Source organism: Euleptes europaea, chromosome 20 (assembly GCF_029931775.1).
Source record: "Euleptes europaea isolate rEulEur1 chromosome 20, rEulEur1.hap1, whole genome shotgun sequence".
NCBI classification, from domain to species: Eukaryota; Metazoa; Chordata; class Lepidosauria; order Squamata; family Sphaerodactylidae; genus Euleptes; species Euleptes europaea.
Window position 1 is genome coordinate 23,882,814 of NC_079331.1, and position 23,344 is coordinate 23,906,157.

The 23,344-nt window shown below is 49.1% G+C and overlaps 1 protein-coding gene across 1 annotated transcript in view; it reads left to right on the forward strand.

Moving 5' to 3' along the window:
• The window catches only part of GLCE (glucuronic acid epimerase), a 37,011-nt gene that overhangs the window by 8,443 nt on the left and 5,224 nt on the right, over nucleotides 1-23,344 (forward strand). The window contains exon 2 of the mRNA XM_056865849.1: nucleotides 22,416-23,005. Coding sequence (XP_056721827.1) covers nucleotides 22,429-23,005 — 577 coding nt within the window. The 5' untranslated portion in view covers nucleotides 22,416-22,428. The remainder of the gene's footprint in view (nucleotides 1-22,415; nucleotides 23,006-23,344) is intronic.

The window sequence follows — 23,344 nt, forward strand, 5'->3', positions numbered from 1 at the left end:
GGCAACAGAAAACAACTTGGCACCCTCCTCTATGTGACAGCCCTTCAAGTACTTGAAGATGGTTATCATATCCCCTCTGTCTTCTCCTCTGCAGGCTAAACATACCCAGCTCCTTCAGCCTTTCCTCATAGGACTTGGTCTCCAGACCCCTCATCGTCTTTGTTGCCCTCCTCTGGACACATTCCAGCTTGTCTACATCTTTTTTAAATCGCGGTGCCCCAAACTGAACACAGTACTCCAGGTGAGGTCTAACCAGAGCAGAGTAAAGCAATACCATCACTTTGCGTGATCTGGACACTACACTTCTGTTGATATTCTGTTGATACTTCTGTTGTCCTTCTCTCCCCCCACCCCAGCCAGCCTTCCCCCATGATGGCAGGCTTGGGGTGGAAATGGAACTGCGCATGCGTGACTGTGATCCGGGTGGTCTTTAAAATGGAAATCACATGGCTTTCTAGCCATATAGGGTTCTTTTTTCTTTCTTAGGGCTCTATGTTGTTGTTTTTTGAGAGGGAGGAAGAGAAAGAAATGAAAGGAATCCCTGATTGCACAGGAGTGGTTTGGGACTCTTCAGTTGCTGCCCACATGTCTTTTAACACGCTGCAACAACTCATGGCGGGAGAGCTCCTGGTTCCTCTTTCTTTTCAGTTTCTGGCAATGGTATGAATTATGGTAGCTCTTTCATTAAAATGACATTCAGTCATGAAAAATAAGCATTCCGTTGCTGGTGGAAAATTGGGAAAGGTTCTAATTATTCCCGAAACCTTCATGATTACTGCAGCAGCAAATCATGCCATAATATAAAAATCAATATAAATAATGCAATTTGTATCTGGTAGAGTGCTTTAAGAATTGTTGATGCACGAACGCTCGTCCTTGATCTAGCAGCTGCAGTTTTTTGAGTCTAGGAGAGCCCATGTACTTCAGATGGAAAAAGAACCTGCAGTTATTTCTTTCCTTCCAGGAGCCATGTCTCTTCCCCACCCTTGTTTTTTTAAAAGAAGATCCTTAGATAACAATGGTGTCTTATCCTGCCTGTTCCTCCAAGCAGCCCAGAACCTGGTATATGGCTCACTCTTCCCCATTTTATAATTTTGCAACCCTGTGAGGTAGACTGTGTGCGACAGGCCTGTACTGCCGCCTGTGTCTCCTGCTGGCCTGCTGGGCCTGCTGCAGCTACTTCTGTCCCTTGCCGGTGAGGGGAGGCAGCCACTCTGAAGGAGGACGCTAGCAGTCATTGGTAAGTGTGGAGGGCTTCAAGGGTGGGGGGAAGAGGGAATGAAGCAAAATGGGGTGGGGAAGGGATGCTCCCTCTGCAAGTTTCTTGCAGGTCTCCACTTGTTTAGAATCATAGAACCATAGAGTTGGAAGGGGCCAGACAGACCATCTAGTCCAACCTCCTGCTTAATGCAGGATCAGCCTAGAGCATCCCTGACAAGTGCTTGACCAGCCTCTGCTAAACATTCCCAGCTCCCTCAGCCTTTCGTCATAGGGCTTGGTCTCCATCCCCATCGCTCTCCTCTGCACTCGCTCCATTCTGTCCACGTCTTTTTTGAAGTGAGGCCTCCAGAACTGCACACAGGACTCCAGGTGCAGCCTGACCAGTGCTGTGTACAGCGGAACTATGACATCTTGTGATTTAGCTGTTATGCCTCTGTTGATGTACCCCAGCTTTTTTGGTTGCTGCATCTTTATTTACTTTATTTATATCCCGCCTTTCTCCCCACTGGGGACCCAAAGCGGCTGACGTCATTCTCCCCTCATTCATTTTATCTTCATAGCAACTTTGTGAGGTGGGTTAGGCTGAGAGGATGTATCTGGCCCAACGTCACCTATCAAGCTTCCATGGCAGAGTGGGGATTCGAACCTGGGTCTCCCAGATCCTAGTCTGATGCTTTAACCACTGCGCCAACCTCCTAACACTGAATTCTGGAAGGGGAGGTTCCTGGAAAGTTCCTGAACTTGTTCCATGATGGGCAGTAAAGGTTTCCCATCAGCAGGGTGGGCTCCCGCTTGCTGTTTCTGTGTTCTTAAGGAAATCTGACACGGCTACTGGAGTTAGCAAAGCCCAGTGCAAAGGATCCGCTGCTTTTCATGTCCCTTTTCTCTTGGAAGCCGCAGGGGAAACTGCAGAGTCTCCTGGGAGAGAATCGTTCTGCTACATATAAACAGGGTTTTACTTCCAGAGATTTCCAGGCAACTTGAAGATATTGAACTCCTAAGTGGTTCCTGTGCATTAGCTAAATTCCACCTGCAGGAGACAGAGCGGACCCTACAATTATGCCCCATTTCCCTCCCTCCTGAGCCTTTCTGTTTAAATGACAGCTGTCACTTGGGTCGTGGTATGCCTGAGTATTCCAGGCAGGGGCGCTAATTGAGGTCATTCGAGTCCCAGGCACAACGCTTTGTGAGCTGAGTGAGAAACAGCTGCCGGTGTTGAGTAATTCCTGGTAAAAACTGTGGTGGCAGCTCCCAGGTAGCAGAAGGTAGTGCGGCCTTTGCCTAATGGAGGGGCTAAATTTGCAAATACTTTTTTTTAGCACACAGGAGGTGAATCAGGCTTATCAGCTGCAATGGGTAAACTTGCGAAGAAGCTGGTCTTGTTTTGCAGGGAAGCAGATGGCGTCTGTGTTCTTTTTGGGCCAGAAATTCCTTCCTCGTGAAGATGCTGAGACCGGCTGCAGGGTTCTCAGATGCCCATCATGCCGCTCATGGTTTTATGGTGTGTTGTGGTTGTTGGGTTATTTACAGTCCGTCTTTCTTGCTGAGACACGAGGCAGATTACATACAGTAAGTCAAGTATAATCAACAGGGTGGGACATCGGGTGAACACTGCAAAAGGGTGTGGACTACAGAAATGTGAAAATGACCCGAAATCTCCAACAGAGCTGAAATACAGCATGAGCTTTTAAACGTGGAACGTGAAGTGGTGTAGAAACTGCCTAGTCTGGAGCATTCTTCCTATACACAGTAGGATAAGCCGCAGTCCTTGTCCCTTGACCAGTGCAACTTTCTGACCATTTTATTACAGTACAGTCCTGTTTGACCTGTGCAGAAAGCCCTCTCGAATAAGTCCATTTTGCATTGTTTTCAGAAAGCCCGGAGAGAGGGAGCCTTCCTGACCTCTTCAGGCAGGCCATTTCATACGGAGGGGGCCACAACACAGAAGGCACAACTACAGGCGGTTATCGATTTTGACTGTTGGCAGGATGGCACCTGAAGACGGCCCTGCTGGGATAAGCGTAGGGGAAGGGGGCCCCTGCATATATGAGGGACCAAAGGTCCTTTCCATTGGTGGCTACAGAAGCCAGGAAAAGCTTCTGTTGTTCGTATGGGAGGGATATAATCGTAGGTGTAGCTGAAATAGCCTTCCACCTTAATGAGATAATATGGCCGATATTTTTAATCAGTGGTTGTATCTGGCTGTTCCTTGCCCTTGAGTTGTTTGTTAACAGCTTGTTTCAGACATGATAAATTTAAGCCTAATCTTTGTCTTTTCGCATTAAAAAAATATGCAGACCTTGTTTTGCCTGTACTGAAGATTGCTGTTAATGCTCCTGAGAAAGGCAGACTATGAATAAATTTATTTTATTTATTTGCTTTGTTGCAGAGTAAAACAGCATAATTTACTCTGGTTCTCACTGTTGCTGTATGGGTGTCCTGGCTGGGATTTAATGTGGCCTAGGTGAGCGGTGCGTTGGCTGCAGACTTTGTTGGGATCCCAAACTGCACATTGGCTATGAAAGGTAGTGTGAGGAGGGTAGTGTATGGGCACATCCTTCCCCAGAGTTCAGTGGTAGTCTTACAGTTCCAGCTAGGGCTGTTGAAAAAAAAATCCAGTAAAATTCGGATTCGGCAAAATTCGGCTTGTTTTTATTTGGGAAATGCCAAAGTCCGATTTTCCCCTATTCGGATCCGTGGAATTCGGCATGAAATTCGGCATTCGCAAATAAATTCGGCCGAATAATGCCATTTAAGCACATTCGCGGCTTTCTGCGGCTCCGGGGGGCATTTTTGGAGTTAGAGGTCCCAAACTTTCTGTGTAGCTTGAGGGGACCCTTCTTGCAAGAACCCCCATGTTTGGTGCAGATTGTGTCAGGGGGTCCCAAGTTATGGGGTCTGGTTCCTCCCCTCCGTCCATTGGAATGAAGAGGATCCAGCCGTCCTTAATGTGCATCAGAGTGGCAAATCCAAGGCTAAACCTCCCATTGTTTCTGGGGCAGCCAGAGAGAGACTCACTGACCCACACTGACCTCCAGGTGAAGGTGGCAACCAGTGAAAACAGCAACAATCACACTCGCAAAGAGGAGATCAAGCCGTCCCCCCACCAGAACAGGTCACCCCCCTTTTGGCCTCCCCCCACACACACACACACAGTAGAAGCCAGTCCTTGGCTTCTAAGAGCCAATGTAACTACGCCGAAAGTGCATCCAACAACGCTCAAAGCGTAAGTATACAGCGTAACTAGCATGGGTAACGTATCTTTTCATTTCAACACAGCCAAAGTGCATCTTCTAATGCTACTAGCGTAAGTGTGACCTGCGTAAATTCCGTATCTTCAGGATTAATAGATTTAACTCACAAAGAGGCAATCAGCCCCCCCCAGGACAGGTCAGCCCCCCAAATCACACTCCACAATCAAGCCCCCCCCCCCAGCAGAACAACCAGTACGGCTCTCGGCTCAACCCCAAACAAACAATCCAAGGAAGAGGAGGAGGTGCGGGTGCCGAGCAGAGGGGGACTCACGCCACACTGACTCAACTCCAAGCGAGGGTGGCAACGGGCAAAAAAGGCAGAATGCACACTCCCTCAGAGGCGAGCGGGCACCCCCCCCCCGGCAGAACAGGCAACAGCCCTCCTTTGGCTCCCCCACCACCACAGAAACTGCTTCCCCACACAGACACACAGAATCTGCTTCCCCCCCACACACACGCACACAGGAGAAAAGGTATAGAGAAAAAACCCCAAAATCAAACTGTGTAGATGTCTTCCAGCAGGAGCAGGTAGGAGAAGTAAATAAATCCAATCCTATTCCAGTAAGCAGCTGAGCTCAGGATCTCTCAGGAGCAGCACCACCAAAATGAAAGGAAATGAACTTGGGAGGGGACGGGAGGGACTCGGGAGTTTTTATACTCCTGGCCAATTCAAAAGGGAGAATCCCTGCTCTGATTGGCCAGAAGAAGACCCAGCTTGGGCCACCATTGGCCGTGGGAGAATGCTGATTTGGGGGCGCCGAAGTTGTACGAATTTATCCGGCGTCCGCCCGAACTCACTGAGTTTGGCTCGTCGTTTTCCCGCCTTTTTTTACTTCCTCTCTATCCGAACTGGAAACAGCCGAATCGGGGAAAATTCGGCTGTTTTCCATGTCGGATGGAACCGAATCGACAGTTCCTAGTTCCAGCAGTATTTTTGCCATTGGCTCAGGTGTTGGACTACAATCTGGGAAACCCAGGTTTGAATCCCCACTCTGTCGAGGAAGCTTGCTGGGTGAGCTTGGGCCAGTCAAACACCCTCAGCCTCAACCTTGGCAACTATTTGGATGGGAGACGTCCAAGGAATTCTTGGGGTGTGAGGTGGAGGCAGGCCATGGCAAACCAACTCTAGATGTCTCATGCCTTGAAAACCCTACAGGGTCACCATAAGTAAGCTGTGACTTAGAATCATAGAGTTGGAAGGGACCACCAGGGTCATCTAGTCCAACCCCCTGCACAATGTAGGACTTGAAGGCAAAAAAGAACCCATTATGCCTATACAAGAGGTAGGACGCTAGCAGAGAGCTTAGGATGCTAGCACAGTCTCATTCCTGTGTCAGTATGACTCTCCCCACCCTTTGCTTCTCATTTCTGGTCACTGTGCTCCCAGTTCACCCCAGCAGGGTGTCTGCGACACGTTACACTGATGTATCTCCCTGTTGTGCTGTGGGTTCGGTCCCTCTCCTAAGCCGTTTGCTCACTGCCCTGAGGGTTACTCGGTTGAGCCTCTCAATCAGAGTGCGGTCTCAGAGAAACCTCGGAAGCTGTAACTCCCAACCAGCGCCACAATATATGTGCAGGTTTTTCTTTAAGTGGAAATATTTTGTGGTTGCAGCTTCATGCGTTGGAAGCGTTTGAGCCCCTCGGATGGGCCAAGCGCATAGGGTGTGTGGCAACTCAGTGCCCTGGACACAGGGCCCTTCATGGGGCTTATAAATGTGTGGGGGGGGGCTGCTGAAGCTGAGTTAAGGTCCTTTGCCCATGGGTTGCTGCTTCGTTCATCAATCTGCTCAGCAACAACATGGTGCTCCAGCGGCTTCAACGGGCCTGGCAAGCAGCAGCTGGCAGAATTCGGAGTTATTGTTCGTGCCATTAGCATAGGGGGTTTAATAGTCTAATCCATTTGGAGAGCAAGATTTATTAGTCTCCACGCTAAACGGGCTCATAATTACGGCGCGCACTCCGTTTCCACACTCGCACATTGGCAGGTTTGGAAGAGGGAGAAGGGCGTCCGATGAAGGAGGTTACGGCTTGTCTCAAAGGCTGCGTGGTGTCTGTAGCCAAGTGTGCTGCTTGGCAGTAGGATTTTGGGGTGGTAGCTGTTGTGTCCCTTGGTGTGTGTCTGGTGAGTCAGATTTAGAGGTGTGGGTGTTCAAACTGGAATGGAAGACTCTGTAAAAATTTGAGGTGTCCCAATAACATAGGTTTTAAGATGCCTGACAGTGCAGTCCTAAGGAGAGGCACTCCAATCTAAGTCCATTCATTTCAGTGGGCTTAGACTGGAGTAACTCTCCTTAGGAATGCACCATTAGAGTGTAAAGTAAGCAGTCTTTCATGGAGTCTGTGTTTCCACGCTTCACTCCTAATATGTTGGTGTGTAGTTTTAGTGTAGCATGACTAACCGGGTTTCATCAGAGCTTGGAAACTAAGCATAGCCAAACTTTGTTCACACTTGGATGGGAGGCCCCCAAGGAAGAATGGGGTTGCTGTGCAGAGGAAGGCAATGGGGAACCACCTCTGTTCGTCGCTTGCCTTTGAAAACCCTATGGGGTCGCCAAAAGTTGGCTGCGACTTTATGGCACACAACTATTAATATATTTTATGAACGTGTCCAGTGTCTTCAGTGTCTGTGTGCTTCTTTTGTGGTGCATCTGGAATGATTTGCCAGGAGCAAAATGGGTCCATATGGACCTTCATGAAGAAGGGGATTTGGAGGGGCCTCTGCTCTAGCATCACCTGTAACAACACGTGCCGGTTGGAGATTCCGAAACGTTACTGCCAACTTCATTACCACAAAGGGCAGCTCGTTCCGCCCCACAGACAGTGTTCTTCTAGGTCAGATGCTGCAGAAAGGGGAGGGGACAGGGAACAGGGCAGAAGAAGAAGAGTTGTTTTTTATATGCCAACTTCCTCTGTCACATAAGGAAGAATCAAACTGGCTTACCTTCCCTCCCCACATCAGACACCCTGTGAGGTATGTGGGGCTGAGAGAGCTCTAAGGGAGCTGTGACTAGCCCAAGGTCACCCAGCTGGCTTCATGTAGAGGAGTGGGGCAGAACTCTTAGCAGCCACAAGGCAAAGAATAAATTGGGATTCACTGGCAAATTTGGCATGTGGCTATTCAGGAATACAGAGCGCCCTGTTTTTAGAAAGCTGGGTATGCGTGGGACTTCTTTGTAACCCGGAGTGTGGGCAAATATAGGCTGAAGCTTTACGTACAAGGGGGAAAGCTTGAACAAGCTTCTTGCTTGCAGTTTACGTGTATCTAGTGATGATCCAGCAAGGAAATCTGATTTGCAGTGCACTTTTTGGTATAATAGATATAATGATGGTGTGGTAGTTAAGAGTGGCTCTGACCTGGATGGCCCAGGCTAGCCAGAACTCGTCAGAGCTTGAAAGCTAAGCAGGGTCAGCCCTGGTTAGTAATTAGATGGGAGACCACTGAGGAGTGCCCGGGTTGTTGTGCAGAGAAAGACAGTGGCAAACCACCTCTGTTGGTCTGTTGCCTTGAAAACCCTATTGGGTTGCCATGAGTCAGCTGCAACTTGATGGCACTTTGCGTACAACCTGGGTCTGAAATCCTGCTCTGCCATGGAAACTTGCTGGGTGACCTTGAGCCAGTCACACACTCTCAGCCTAACCTACCTCACAGGATTGTTGTGAGAATACAATGCCTATCCCTAGAGGAGAAGGGTGTAATCTGCTTTAGGTCCCCATTGGGGAGAAAGGTGGCGTACGAATCAGAACTAAATAAATATTTCCAGTTGGGAACATACAGGAAAAATTAACTTGGTCAGATCAACTACATCCATTTTATCTTTTCACTTTTAGAATGGACTAGAAGGGATTTTTTTGCTAATGCCGGCACTGAATTTCCAGCTACAGAACATTCCTGGCTCCTCTGTCGTTTTGCTGAGCAGCACCGTGGATTGTTCCTTTCAAACGCTACACAGATGGAATGTGACTAACAGATGTAATTAAATAGTAAATTTGCTGTAAAAAGTTGGCCAGCAAGGAAAGGCATGATGTAGATTCAATTATGTTAGCTCCGTTCATTTGTATTTGGGCAGAATCTCAACTGCAGGCGTTGCTGAAATAAAAAATGCCGGGGCAGAATTTGGTCAAGATGCCTTACAGGGTTAACAGCAAGCAGATTAAAAGGCCGATTAATTTGTAAATAAGCCATTATGCATTTGCATATTCATTTTAAAAAAAAGAAGCCGCTTTCTTAGTGCTGCAGGGGTTGATACGAAGCCAATTCCTAATCTTACTTTCCTTGTGCCATTCTTGCCTCTATCTTGTTACTGCAGTTTGCATCCGAACAATAGCAACTGCATCTTGTTAAAGTCCAGCCCTCAGCAAACCTGGGATGCAGTTCTCATGCAGATTGCTCTGATTATCTTGCTAAAGGCATATCTAGGGCATGAGCATGCCTCTCCCAGAGCTTGGAGTACATCTCGTCCAGCAACTGAAATGGGAGGGATGGGTATGAGTGCTATGAAGCAACTTGTGGGCATTTGGGCTGGGGCAACATCCCCAGAGAACCCCTAGAGCAGTGACGGCTAACCTTTTAGAGACCGAGTGCCCAAACTGCAACCCAACACCCACTTATTTATCGCCAAGTGCCAATACGGCAATTTAACCTGAATACTGAGGTTTTAGTTTAGAAAAAACAACTCATACATTCACATATTTTGTGTTAAAAGAAAAACACAATAACAGAGCTTTCAATTATACAAACAACTTTTTATTGAAAGGTAAAAGTTTGCATTTGGCATGCATCTCTCCAGGACTCGTCCTCTGCTCAGCCACCGGACATTATTGTACCTAAGTAAACAATTATACTGTGCCTGAACCTCCTCAAGAAGTGCTTGAAACTGTTGACAATTCAGAGCACGAGCCATGATGTAATTCACCATTTTTGTGACATCTTTGAGGACATCGTCAAATTTTTTGAACAATTAATGTGATTTTTGCTGTTGTGTGCATGCTGATAATTTGTCTACCCTTGGCTCATACTTTGTAAGTTTGAGAGCAACACATGCAGCACTCAGGTCATCTGTTAGCCTGTTTCTGGTGTCAGATTTGATATAATTCAAAGCTGAAAACAGCTGCTCACAAGCATAAGATGATCCAAACAAAGTAAGGAAAGCAATCCCACGTGCCTTCATTGACTTAAAATTATTTGGCAGAGAATTCCACACTTTAAGGATTTCATTTTCAGAACTAACTGTGCTGTCCTTTTGTCATCCCTTCTATCTTCTCAAGTGTTTCACACAGGTCATAGAATTTATTTTTCCAGATAGTTTTCTTGAAATTCTATTAGCTCCATTTCCAGATTTTCTAAATCTAACCAGTGTAGGCAGGAAAGATCAAGTTCTTCAAATTTGGCTTTATCTGGAGAAGTAAGAAAACACAGGGTGGTCTCAATTTTACCGAACTGTAAAAAATCTTACTAAAATTCACCTTTGCAGCTGCTACAATGCTAGAAAATTCCTTGTAGATTTCCTGATGGCTTCTGGGATTGTCTGCAAATGTTGTAGAATTTTCTAAATGCTTTTTTAGAGGGGTGGGCCCCAGACAAACTGAAGATGGGCGGGGGCCCCGCAGCTCAGCTGAGAGGGGGGGCGTGGCAAGGGGCCACAGCCTCCCCCGTCCAAGGTGCTCTGCCACAGCCTCCCAGTCCAAACTGAAGACAGGCGGGGGCCCGACAAACAGCTGAGCTGCGGCAGCAGCTCAGCTGTGAGAGAGGGAGGGCGCCAGCGCAGGCAACATGGCCTAGCCCTAGGCAGATGGGACTGGTCCGTGCGTGCCCACACAGAGGGCTGGTGTGCCAGCTGTGGCACGCGTGCCATAGGTTCGCCAACACAGCCCTAGAGTGCTTTGGCTTGCTGCATAATGAAACTTGTGCTGTTTGGAATAGAAGTGGGCTCCTGCCCAGAAAACCCTGAAATTTTCTTTGGCGTTGTCCAAATCAGGCGTGTACCCTCTGATGTTGTCAGGTACAGACTGAAGCCAATATTAGTTTGTGTGGAAATACCTTGTGACATTGTCTTTCATGGGATAAAACTTGAGTCCACCAGCTCTTTTTTATTTCCGGTCAAAATCGCAGCCGATTTAGGGTGACCGCATATGATTTTCAAGGCAAGAAGAGTTGGTTTTTATATGCAGACTTTCTCTACTAAACCGACTTGCAATCACCTCCCCTTCCCCTCCGCAACAGACACCCCATGAGGTAGGTGGGGCTGAGAGAGCTCTAACAGAGCTGTAACTTGCCCAAGGTCACTCAGCTGGCTTCGTGTGTAGGAGCAGGGAAACAAATCCAGTTCACCAGATTAGCATCCACCGCTCACATGGAGGAGAGGGGAATCAAACCCGGTTCTCCAGATCAGAGTCCACTGCAAGAGATGTTTGGAGGCGGTTTGCCATTGCCTGCCTCTGCGTAGCAACCCTGGGCTTCCTTGGTGGTCTCCTATCCAAGGACTAACCAGGGCCGACCCAATCCTGTTTAGCTTCCGAGATCTGACAAGATCAGGCTAGCCTGGGCCATCCAGGTCAGGGTACCAGCACCGCAGAGACCAACACAATTTCTCAGGGTATAAAGTATATACTTGCGTATAAGCCGAGTTTTTCAGCCCAAAAAAAGGGCTGAAAAAGCCGAACTCGGCTTATACGCGGGTCAATACGGTAGAGAGGGGAAGAGGGAGGGGGGAAACTTACCTCCATCACCGCCGCCGCCGGGCCCAGGCGCCTTCCTTCGGCCGGCAGGGGCCTTCCTGGGCCGGCAGGAGGCCCCCGCCGGCTGCGCCGCCGCCGGCCGCGCGCCTGGCCACCTTCCTCTGGCCGGGAGGGGCCTTCCTGCGCAGGCAGGAGGCCCCCGCCGGCCGCACCGCCGCCGACCAATCGCCTGGGCGCCTTCCTCTGGCCGGCAGGGGCCTCCTGCCAGCCCAGGAAGGCCCCGCTGCCGCCGCCACCACCGATTCGCCGCCTCTCCAGGTAATTAGGGGGTTCAGGGGCTCTTCCCCCTCCCCCCCTTGGATGGCACTGGGGTCGGGGTGGGTTGGGAGGGCCCGGAGGCCAGCGGGAGGGCGACCTGGGGCAGGGGCCCTGCGCTCTAAAATGGCGGCCGCCATTTTAGAGCGCAGCATTGCCGGTAAAGGGAATTTCTTATTGACCCTCGGCTTATACGCGGGTCAATAAGAAATTCCCTTTTCTGGCCTCAAATTTGGGGGGTCGGCTTATACTCGGGTCGGCTTATACCCGAGTTTATACGGTAAGCATTCATGAGTTGAAAATCATTTCATCCAGAAACCAGCCCTCTAATGACGTGAGCTTTGACTCACAAAAGCTAGCCTGATCTCGTCAGATCTCAAAAGCTAAGCAGGGTCAGCCCTGGTTAGTAATCAGATGGGAGACCACCAAAGAATACCAGGTCACTATGCAGAGGAAGGCAATGACAAACCACCTCTAAGTCTCTTGCCATAAGTCGGTTGCAGCTTGATGACACTTCACACACACTCACACACACACACACACACACGGTGCTACTGAACTCGAGTTTTGTCCTGCTACTACAGACTGACATGGCTACCCACCTGAGACTGTCTCGAATTGGGTTTTCCTCGGTTGGACTCCCTCTTTGCCCACAACTAAGGCCAAGCTGATATGGGCGGTGGTGAGCAAATCTGATTCATCCTCTTTCTCTAAGAAGCCTTTATGGCCATCCCTCCCATAGAATCTCCAGGCAGCTTCTAGACAAAACAGCTAATGCAGTTAAGGCCAAAGAGTTGCTGCCTCCGTATAAAAACACAAGTAAGATGGCAGGGAGTCCAGGAAGCCCACAAGGCCAAGCAGCCACAAGCACAAACCCAAAGGGCCTTCCAAAGGAACACCTTGTGAGCCCGGTGGCGGAACACCAGGAACAAGGAAGGGCAGAGGCCTCCCTTGCCAGGGTGCGCCCCAGATAGGGCACCACCACCCGGTGTCCTCTGCGCCAGTTTTAACAGTAGGTTCGGCTGGCGGAGAATTTTGAAAGTAGGCAAGCTCCTTATCTCGGTCTAGCAGAAATCCCAGATCTTCACGCTAAGGTGGTGATTCCCCCCCCCCTTCTCCTGACGAGACAGCCGGAACTAGACTGCTCTGAACTGCTTGGAGAAATGTTGAATCTGCTGGCAGTTATTCTGGAATCTTGTCAGATAAATTCAGATTTTCGGACATGCATTTGAAAACCTACCAGTATTCAAGACTTGAAAAGCTGCATTTGGGAGGGGGTATAATTTCCCCACTCTTCGCTTTTCAGGTCATCTCTAACTCTGTGGTGTTTGGAGGGGTCTCCTGGCTGTGTAAGTGCTAATGAACAAATCTGGGGTCTGTGTTTTGTGTGTCCGGTCAACTACAGCCAGTCCCAGCTCCCTGACTTGGTTGGCCTGTGCACTTCTGAAACATCCTTTTATTTCCTTCACCCTTTTCAAAAGTTGCACATTTCCAATACTTCAAGGCTGCTTTAACATTATGCATACACATGACGTTGCCTTATACTGAATCAAACCATCAGTCCATCAAGGTCACTATTGTCTACTCAGACTAGCAGCGGCTCCCTGGGGTCTCAGGCTGAGGTCTTTCACATCACCTACTACAACCTGACCCTTAACTGGAGATGCCGGGGTATTGAACCTGGGATTTTCTGCATGCAAAGCAGGGGTTCTTCCACTGAGCCACAGCCCCTCCCTTGACATAACTGCATGTCTCCAGCCTGAGGTAGACAGCTTTGCTTTGTTCCAACTTTGCTCTGTATCCTATGTCTTGTCTAGTGGCTAAGCAAGCTCCTTATCAAACAATTTCTTCCTCCACTCCTGTTGAACCTCACCGTACAGCCACTTCCCCCCACACACACATCCATTTCATTCCAGACATTGATCAGGCAAGGAGAGAAGCTTTATTTGGTGGAGCTAATACAGTGTGTTTAATAATTCAGTATTTGTAACCTCCAAAATACTAATCCTTTGCCCCCTGCAGCAACCCGTAGAAATAATCTCCCTGTCTGCAGTGAAAATAGATCCAGTTATAGGAGAATTGTGTGTGAAGTGTTGGGTGGTGCTTGCTGCCTGAAGAGGGACACATCTATTAGCATCCACCACCATCACATATAGGAAGTGGGAAAATTTAAATCAGACCCAAATCCTAGTGACTGGTTCTTTAAAAACATCCTAGAGCTTGCAAGTTCTTGGCAAATGGAAACTCCAGGCCAGATAAATGGGAGTATCATTCAGAGGCAGCCAAGATTAAAACAAATTAATACCTGGTAAATTCAGAGGGGGAAATGTGAATTGTGAACATCTTGCTGACCAAGCGCCTTAGTGTGCAATTCCAGTTTCTCCTTGACAAGCGGAACCTGGTTATCAGTTCCTAAATGCAGGCTCTGGGCTGTGCTAAGGAGGGCGGCTGGATTTCACCAGACTCCTTTTGAAGTGCTAATAGAATTCTGACAGCAGCATTCTGACAGCTGTTTGCCTTCGGGTTGGGCATTAAGGAAGCAGGAAAGACGCCTCTGCAAACTTGGAGCCATGAAGGAAAACAAGTTGTAGGCACTGGCATGGGGTTGGGGAGAGTGGGCAGGTGTGGAGGGCTTCATTACTGCGCATGAAATTACTTTAAAGCAACTAGATTCTAGTCCAGGAGCACCTTAGAGAACAACAAGATTATTGGGGCATAAGCTTTCAAGAGTCAAAGTTCCCTTCCTCCGATACAAGTCAGAATGAGACCCTTGTGTCCTTATGTCCAGCGTGTTATAGTGGTTTGGAGCAGTGGACTCTGATCTGGAGAAGCGGGTTTGATTCCCCACTCCTCCATATGAGTGGCGGAGGCTAATCCGGTGAACTGGATTTGTTTCCCCACTCCTGCACAGGAAACCAGCTGGGTGACCTTGGGCTAGTCACACTCTCTCAGCCCCACCTCACAGGGTGTCTGTTGTGGGGAGGGGAAGAGATGGTGATTGTAAACCAGTTTGATTCTCCCTTAAGTGGTAGAGAAAGTCGGCATATAAACCCAACTCTTCTTCACCATCATCTTCTTCATCCCAGTCAGAAGGTGGGAGGGGTATTGCAAAGAAAAGAGTCAGAATGTAAAATGTAATCAGATTGGTTAGAGCAGGGGAGAAATGCTCGGGAAATGAATGTCTGTAGTGAGATGTAGTAGCACCTTAAAGGCTAACAAAATTTCTGGCAGGGCATGAGCTTTTGTGAGTCACAGCTCACTTCTTCAGGTTGTCAGAGTGAATATGGGGACAGAGTTGGCATCTTGTTTTATAGCTGGCCTTGGTCCTAGAGTCTGTGTCCATGTTAGGTATCTGAAGAAGTGAGCTGTGACTCATGGAAGCTCATACCCTTACAGATATGTTGTTAGTCTTTAAGGTGCTACTGGACTCTTGCTCTTTTCTGCTGCTATGGACAGATTAACACGGATTAACACTACATCATGTAGTGAGATGAGCATCCTATGTCCCTATTGAGCCCTGGGGGGTGGTCCTATTGTTCTGAACCTGTGAATAAACTCAAGCTCAACAATTTCACTTTGTCATTTCCCCTTGAAGTCCCTTTGTTTGAGGGCTGTCAGTCTTTGGTCAGCAGTGGAATGACCCGGAAGATTGAGGTGTTGTTCCCCTGCTTTTCAGTGTTGTAATTTTTAATGTCACGTTTATGCCCCTGTATTCTTTTGCGTATGTTTGTCCAGTGTAGAGGGTGGAAGGGCACTGCTGATAATTGATAGCATATGAAACACTGAAAGATGAGCAAGTGGATGAACCTGAGGTCGTAGGGCTGCTGTTGTTAGGTTCGGTTATTGTGTTAGAGTGGATATGGGAACAGAGTTGGCATCTTGTTTTGCAGCAGGTCCTGGTCCCAGAGTCCGTGTCCATGTTAGGAAGGGGATTGCTGTATGTGAGAAGTCTTTTAAGGCTTGGAGGGGGTCTGTGGGCAAGAAAAGGTTTGCCTCGGAACTCCTGGGAGAGGAGTACCACCGGTATAGGTTGTTAGTGATGTGTACACCTGGTTTGAGCCAAGAGCTGTGTGTGACCACCAGTGGTGTTCTGGTGTTGTTTTGTGTGGCCCTGTCTTATAGCATGTTATCCCTGTGGGTAGCGTTCTGGCTTTGTTGGTCTTTCTTTTTGCTGCATCAGGTGGATATTGCAATTCTAAAAATGTCTGTTGTAGACCCTGCAGGTGAGAATCTCTGTCAAAGGGACTGGAGCAGATGTGGCTGCAGCATAGAGCTTGGCTGTTTGGTATGCATAGGATGGTGACAGGAGACGTGTAGATATATGTTTGCCAGTCAGTAGGTTTCTAGTTTAAAGTGGTTTTTATGCTACCATTGTGTATTGTGTCTAGAAAATGTGCTTCTTGTGTGGATTTGTTTGTGGCCAGGTTGACAGTGGGATGGAAGTTGCTGAAGGCCCTGCATTGTCCTTGACTCCTCTAGCCCAGACAGTGGCTCTGGCATTCGGCACCTGAAGTCTTTTGGAGACAACATATTCCCCTGTGTGCTCCCTGAGCCAGTTTGGCCTCTCTGAGGCCACGTTCCACTCCTGGAGCAGCCGTTGCCTGAGGTTAGTGTAGAAAGGCCTGTTCTCAGCAGTCTGCGATGAGGCCAGGGTGGTGCCACTACACAGGTGGGAGCAGACTCGGTTCCCTGCAGCAGGGGTCATGGGGACCAGAGGGCAGGCACAGTCCCAGCTCGATGGGTGTCCCCGAGTGGACCTTGTACGAGTTGAGTGGCCACTGTTCACTCCGCTTGGTGACCATAAAGGGTGTTCAGAGGCAACCGGACGGGGTGGGATAGCCCTCCGTGGGCTGTCATATAGAGGAGGGTGCCAAGTTGTTTGCTGTAGCCCCAGAAGGTTAGACCAGAACCAACGGGTTGAAATTAAATCAAAAGACTTTCCGTCCAGACATTTGTAAGAATTTTCTAACAGTTAGAAGAAGAAGAGGAGGAGGAGGAGTTGGTTTTTATATGCCAACTTTCTCTGCCACTTAAGGGAGACTCAAACCGGCTTACAATCACCTTCCCCTCCCCTCCCCACAACAGACACCCTGAGGCTGAGAGAGTGTGACTAGCCCAAGGTCACCCAGCTGGCTTCATGTGTAGGAGTGGGGAAACAAATCCAGTTCACCAGATTAGCCTCCGCCGCTCATGTGGAGGAGTGGGGATTCAAACCCGGTTCTCCAGATCAGACTCCACTGCTCATGTAGAGGAGTGGGGAATCAAACCTGGTTCTCCAGATTAGCCTCCACCGCTCATGAGGAGTGGGGAATCAAACCCGGTTCTCCAGATCAGACTCCACTGCTCCAAACCACCGCTCTTAACCAGTACACCAGTGAAACAGGCTTCCTCGGGAGGTAAGCTCTCCTTCCCTGGAGGTTTTTAAGCAGAGGCTAGATGGCCATCTGTCAGCAATGCTGATTCTATGACCTTAGGCAGATCATGAGAGGGAGGGCATCTTTGCAATCTTCTGGGCATGGAGCTGGGCCACTGGGGGTGTGGGGGGTGAAGGTAGTTGTGAATTTCCTGCATTGTGCAGGGGGTTGGACTAGATGACCCTAGTGGTCCCTTCCAACTCTATGATTCTATGGCTGGTCCCACAAAAGGGGCATCAGAGGCATAGATGCGAGGCTTCCCTCCGCAGACGTGCTGGTAAAGAAGGCACATAATGCAAAGCCCCATCCTGAGCTTACTTGAGGTAACTGTACAGCACTCCATAAAGGGTTTTTTTTGATGTTTCCATTTTATGGAACGTAAAACAAGTGTGCCAAGCATGGACTGCAGCATTTGACTCATTCTGACAGTCTGAGCATGAGGCACGCGGGTGTGGCTGTAATTCACGGCTCTTCTTGGCTTGCCAGCGTAATTCATAGGGCAGCAGCCTCGGCTCTGGCTTTTTAGATTTAGTTTTTCTTAATTTTCTTGCCTTGCTCTGAAGAATGTCTCTGCAACCTTGGCACTCCCGGTTGCCAAAATCAAATTGCTTCATTACATATTGAAATAAATTGTCATCTGTAAATGAATTGGGGAGTTTCTGCCTATAAAGTGTTGTATTGCCTTATGCTTTAATTAGGAGGCTGTTTGCATAAAACTGAGGCTGAAAGGAGTCGGAGGTGTTTGCCCACAGGCTGCGCTGAGGTGTGCAAAGAAGCAGAAGAACCGTGGTCTGCATTTTTTCAACTGCTGGCACGAACAGGAATAAATCTGCTTGAAAATAATTCTGTTCATTCAGTTACTTCTGACAGAAGCGGTAGTTTTGAGTGCACCGTGAATGGCAAACGATGAGTGAGGAGTGGCGGGCGTTTTAGGACATTTGTCATTGTTGTCTTCTATAACGATACAAGTTGTGAAATCAAAAGGGCAGAACACAGGTTTATCGGAACATAGATTTTTGGATGCTGCTGCTGCTACAAAGGGCATGTATTCAGTTTGCCTGTCCCAATATGAAGTAAGCTCTGCTGGATATTGTGAACACATGAAGCCGCCTTATACTGAAACGGACCCTTGGTCCATCAAGGTCAGTTTTGTTTACTCAAACTGGCAGTGGCTCTCCAGGGTCTCAGGTAGGGATCTTTTATATCAGGTTCCTCCTCAAGGAGGGGCTAGAATCATAGAGTTGGAAGGGGCCATACAGGCCATCTAGTTCAACCCCCTGCTTTAATGCAGGATGCCAGGGATTGAACCTGGGTCCTTCCGCATGCCCAGCAGATGTTCTGCCACTGAGCCACAGCCCCCCTTATGGAGGGGAACTTGACATAAAGTAGCAGTAGAATACCTGCTTTGCAGGTTCAGTCTCCCATATGTCCAGTTGAAGGATCCTGGTAGTGTTTAATGGGAAGGGTTTTTCCAGGGCCCGGCAGAAGGAGAGCCGCTTCCGGTCGGAGTAAAGAATGCTAGGCTCGATGGCCCAACTTGATGTGGGGTGGTTTTGTGTATTCGCATGGGCAAACAATCGGGCGGTCACAGCATGTATCCTTCTGGGTTGATCAACGCTCAGAGCTCATCATTAGCAGCTTCAGATTTCTTCAGACGGGGTGCGCTTGCCACTCAGTCCAGGGCCCAAGGGTGTCTCTCTTCCTTCAAGTGTACTGGCAGGGTAAACTAAAGGGAGGGATGGCTGGAAGCATGCCATCTGCAGAGGAGGGAAGCAGAAGAGAGCCAGCGTGTTGTAGTGGTTAAGAGCGGTGGTTTGGAGTGGTGGACTCTGATCTGGAGAACTGGGTTTGGTTCCCCACTCCTCCACAAGAGCGGCGGAGGCTAATCTGGTGAACCAGGTTAGTTTCCCCACTCCTACGCATGAAGCCAGCTGGAAGACTTTGGGCTAGTCACACTCTCTCAGCCCCACCTACCTCACAGGGTGTCTGTTGTGGGGAGGGGAAGGGAAGGTGATGGTAAGTCGGTTTGATTCTCCCTTAAGTGGCAGAGAAAGTCGGCATATAACAACCAACTCTTCTTCCAAACTGACCAGGAGACGGGGTAATGGGCAGGAGGTGTCAGAAGCTCCGCCCCCTGCCCATTCTCCTTTCTGGCTTTTTCAGGATCTCATACCTGTTGTGGCAGCGTGAAGTAGAGGTTAGAGTGTCACACTAGGATCTGGGAAACCCAGGTTCGAATCCCCACTCTGCCATGGAAGCTTGCTGAGTGACCTCGGGCCAGCCACACCCTCTCCATCTAACCTACTTCACAGTGTTGTTATGAGGATAAAACGGAGGAGAGGAGAACAGAGTAAGCTGCCTTGGCTCCCTGTTGGGGAGAAAGGCGGGATATGAACGAAGGAGATGTTCCTAAGCCACCTTCCTCCTCAAAAGGTGTGCAGTGTTTCCCCACAGCCTCCATGCCCAGTTATATTTTTTCCACTGCCTGGTTCCCGAGTCAGTCTGCTCTGGGACCAGCCAAATGGCCGTCCTCTTTCAATCAATCAGAAACGTACAGGTCCCCTTAGTGGACATGGCGGTGGTGGCTCTGATTTCTCAAGCCATAAAGCCAAAAGATCTCGCTTCAAGACCAAGCAAACAGGACATTACACGGGGCTGGTGAGGCCTCAGGCTTGTCCATTAGGGCCTGAGCAAACAATTCTTTTGTCCCCAGGATCTCTTGTCTTTGGCTGAAAAACATCTTACCAGCTACCTAGAAGATCACAAGACTCTTCCATTGTAAGAACCTCCCCAGCAGCTCCATATTCTGCCGGTTGCAGTCTGGACATGGGCGCATTTTTCTTTTCAAGCCATGAGCCTTTTTAGAAATAGCTTCAAGAGCGAAACTTAATTCAACTTTAGATCAAGATAACTATTTTGACTGCAGAGATATTAAATATGTTTGATAGGCCTGACAAGGCAATTATTTTTCAATCATGATTAGCAATCTTAACATTATTTTCTATGACCTGGGTAACTGAGCGTACAACGGCGTTGAAAAACATGGCAATGCAATCTGTTTGATTTGGTTTTCATATTTAGCATTTCTGTCCTTTTAATTGTATTGTTGATACCCCAATTTCTCCTTTTTCCCCTTCTGTACCCCCCACCCATCTACATTTTTTTTTAAATAAAACTTTACCAGCAGAGGGGGTGGGAACTCCATGTTGATAATGGTGGGAACTCTTCTAGCTTTGGAGAGGTCACTGTGTATTCCAGGCATCCCCAGCATGTTGCCTGTGGGCACCATAGTGCCTGCTGACACCTTTTCTGTTGCCCGCTAAGTGTTTTTAGAAAGTGAGCGGGGCCGGGTGGGGCTTTTGCCCAGGAAGGCTTCTGATTGGCTGTTGATTGGCTTAGCAGATTTGTTAAAACGTCGCTTCGGCAGCAGCTGCCACCACAGCGCAAAGATCTTCACCGTGTAGCTGAAGACCAGCTGCAGCAGCCATTTTGTGGCTGGCTCCGCCTCCTGTGGCAGTGCCCATCTTGCTGTGTGTCAAGAGCAAGCCGTGAGGATGGTATGCAGTAGTGCGATTGTGCTGCTCCCAGGTGCTGTTGTGCCATTCTGTCCAAGGCCAGTCTATGCCCCGTGTTTAGTCTTCATAGATTCCCATACTGTGGGAATTGCCAAGTGCTCCTTCCTGCCTCTGGGAGGGGGGTTGCCTGGGTTACCAGTTATCTCCTTTTGCTTTTCCATATATGCCATGTACCTTGCCTTTGCCCCTTACTAGTGTCCTTTTGAATAGGGCTTCTGAAACCTGTCGATTCTAACCAATAACACTGCTTTCGTGGATTTGCCGTCTGCTGGAATCTGTTTATGGGTTCGCCGCAGGGCTAGAGCTGACACTGTGTCAGAATTCCAGAGGTGCTGGTTGGGGTTCCCTGGTGTATTCCGAGGTCTTAAAGCTAGATATGTGAAAGAAGGCAAGCTGCCTTCCTGCATATATATATTTCAGATTACATCTAAAACTCCAGTTCTGCTGCCTCTCCCAAGACTGAAATGCCACTTCTGCACTGGCATCGAAGTGTGTGTTTTTCCCAGCTTTGGGGTCACACCAGTTGAGAAACAGTCCGCCGCTTGTTGCTCTGCCCAGCCGTTTCTTGTAAACAGGTCTGCAAAGAGCTTCTGTTCCCCTCTCGCCTCAACCTGGATATTCATGCCGAGGCATGGCCGCCAGCTTCTCTGAAACCGGGCTCCCGGAGAGAGTCGGGCTGTACGGTGTGGTAAAGGAGCAAAGCCATGGATGTTAAGAAGGGGGGGGAACCCCTCTGTGTGCTGAAAAACAGAAATCGTGTGGGAATCAAGTCAGGGCGACTCCGTTGAAGTCATCTGTCTCAAGCCTTTATGTCTTCTTTTGTGACCACCAAAAAGCAACGTTGGGAAGGCCCAAAATCTTCCTGAAATCAGCTCTGTCTCTGTGAGTCAGCACGAGCTGTGGGGCATTCTGAGAGATTTCCATCGCAGCCTCTTTCCTGGGGGTGAGCGCTCCATTGAATAGGACTTGAGTCGAATTCTGAGTAGCCTGCTTAGGATGACACTGGGGGCCACGTAACTTTGGAAGATGCCAAAGAATCAATGCATCTTTGGGGGGGGGGAAGGGGTGTTCTGCACTAGAAACAAAACAAAACCCCTAAACTAAAATTTTGCATCCAGGCAAACTAAATTCCATGGTCTGTTTTTTATATAAAATGTGCACAATCCCACCATTTCTACTATTGTATGTGCAGTTCTTATCCTGCTAGCTGTGGGGTAATAATGGGTGGGGGCAGTGGATTTAGGCCCTTTTCTCTGCCTCCCTACTTCTGACTCTTGTCTTTGCAGTCGTAAGGGTCGGATCCTTGCTTTTTCTTCAGCGAAAAGTTGTGATTCTTAATTTGTCAGGAACTTTTTATGGGTTTAGGGTTTATACCCGACCTGTTGAATTGGAAGTCCCTCCAGTCCGATACAAAGCTTGCTGATTTTGGTGGAAGGCTCTGCATGGCCTTTGTGTAAGAGGATCCCTTTTCTTTTCTCCAGAGATGGTGTTCAGGGGTGGTGATGGATCAGGAAGGCTTAACGGGCGCCCGCAGCAGTTAAGTGAATGTTCGCCAGTACCAGGCAAATGAACTAGAGAACTTGCCCCGTCTGGCTGTGTGGTTGGAACGCTTCCTTCTCAAGTGTTTGACGTGGCAGCATAGGCTGTAGGCTTTATTTTTAACCTTAATCATGGGCATTTGTGGGGGTCTCTCCTCCACCATAAAGCGGCGTTTAATAACCTGTTCTAAAAATGGGCATGTAAAAATATGTTAAGAGCTGGCCTGCAGGGGAGCAGAGTTTGCCTGTTGGCGCTCTTCTGATTGAAGAGCTTCCAGTCCTTCCTCTGGCTGGGCACGGCATGAGCCGTGGTCAAAGACTGTGAGTTTTGGGCGCCAGCCTCCCTTACCTTTCTGTGAGATCGGAGAAATGTCTGCTTCCCATACTTATTATTCCTCTCTTTCTCTTTTCTTCGTTTTGTAGGTATGATGTGAATATGCGTTGCTTGGCAGCTCGGGTCAACTATAAGACTCTGATCGTCATCTGCGTCCTCTTCACTCTGGTCACGGTCCTGCTGTGGAACCGGTGCTCCAGCAACAGAGCGGCGCCGTTCCCACGTGATGCAAGCGGCGCCTTCCGGGGGGACGGGCTGGAAAAGCGAGCCGCCGCCTCGGAGAGCGACAACGACGTGGACAGCCCGGCCAGGCAGCAGAGCGAGGAGGCCTCCCCCCAAGAGCAGCAGAAGGCCCCCCCAGTGGTTGGCGGCTTCCACGGGAACAAAGTCTCGGGGCTGAAGTACGAGGAGATCGACTGCCTGATCAACGAGGAGCACACCATCAAAGGCCGGCGGGAGGGGGCCGAGGTCTTCCTGCCCTTCTCGTGGGTGGAGAAGTACTTCGAGGTCTACGGGAAGATCGCCCAGTACGATGGCTACGACCGCTTCGAGTTCTCCCACAGCTACTCGAAGGTGTATGCCCAGAGAGCCCCCTACCACCCGGACGGGGTCTTCATGTCCTTCGAGGGCTACAATGTGGAGGTTCGGGACAGAGTGAAATGCATCAGTGGTGTGGAAGGTCAGGTCTTCTTCTTCTCCTCAGCTGGGCTGACATGCCTCTCTCTGTGTCAATACAGGAATACCCGCACTGTGGTGTAGTGGTTTGGAGCGGTGGAGTCTGATCTGGAGAACCGGGTTCAATTCCCCACTCCTCCACATGAGCGGCAGGGGCTAATCTGGTGAACTGGGTTGGTTTCCCCACCCCAACACACGAAGCCAGCTGGGTGAGCTTGGGCTAGTCACACACTCTCAGCCCCACCTACCTCACAGGGTGTCTGTTGTGGGGAGCGGAAGGGAAGGTGATTTTTAGCTGGTTTGAGTCTCCCTTAAGTGGTAGAGAAAGTCAGCATATAAAAAC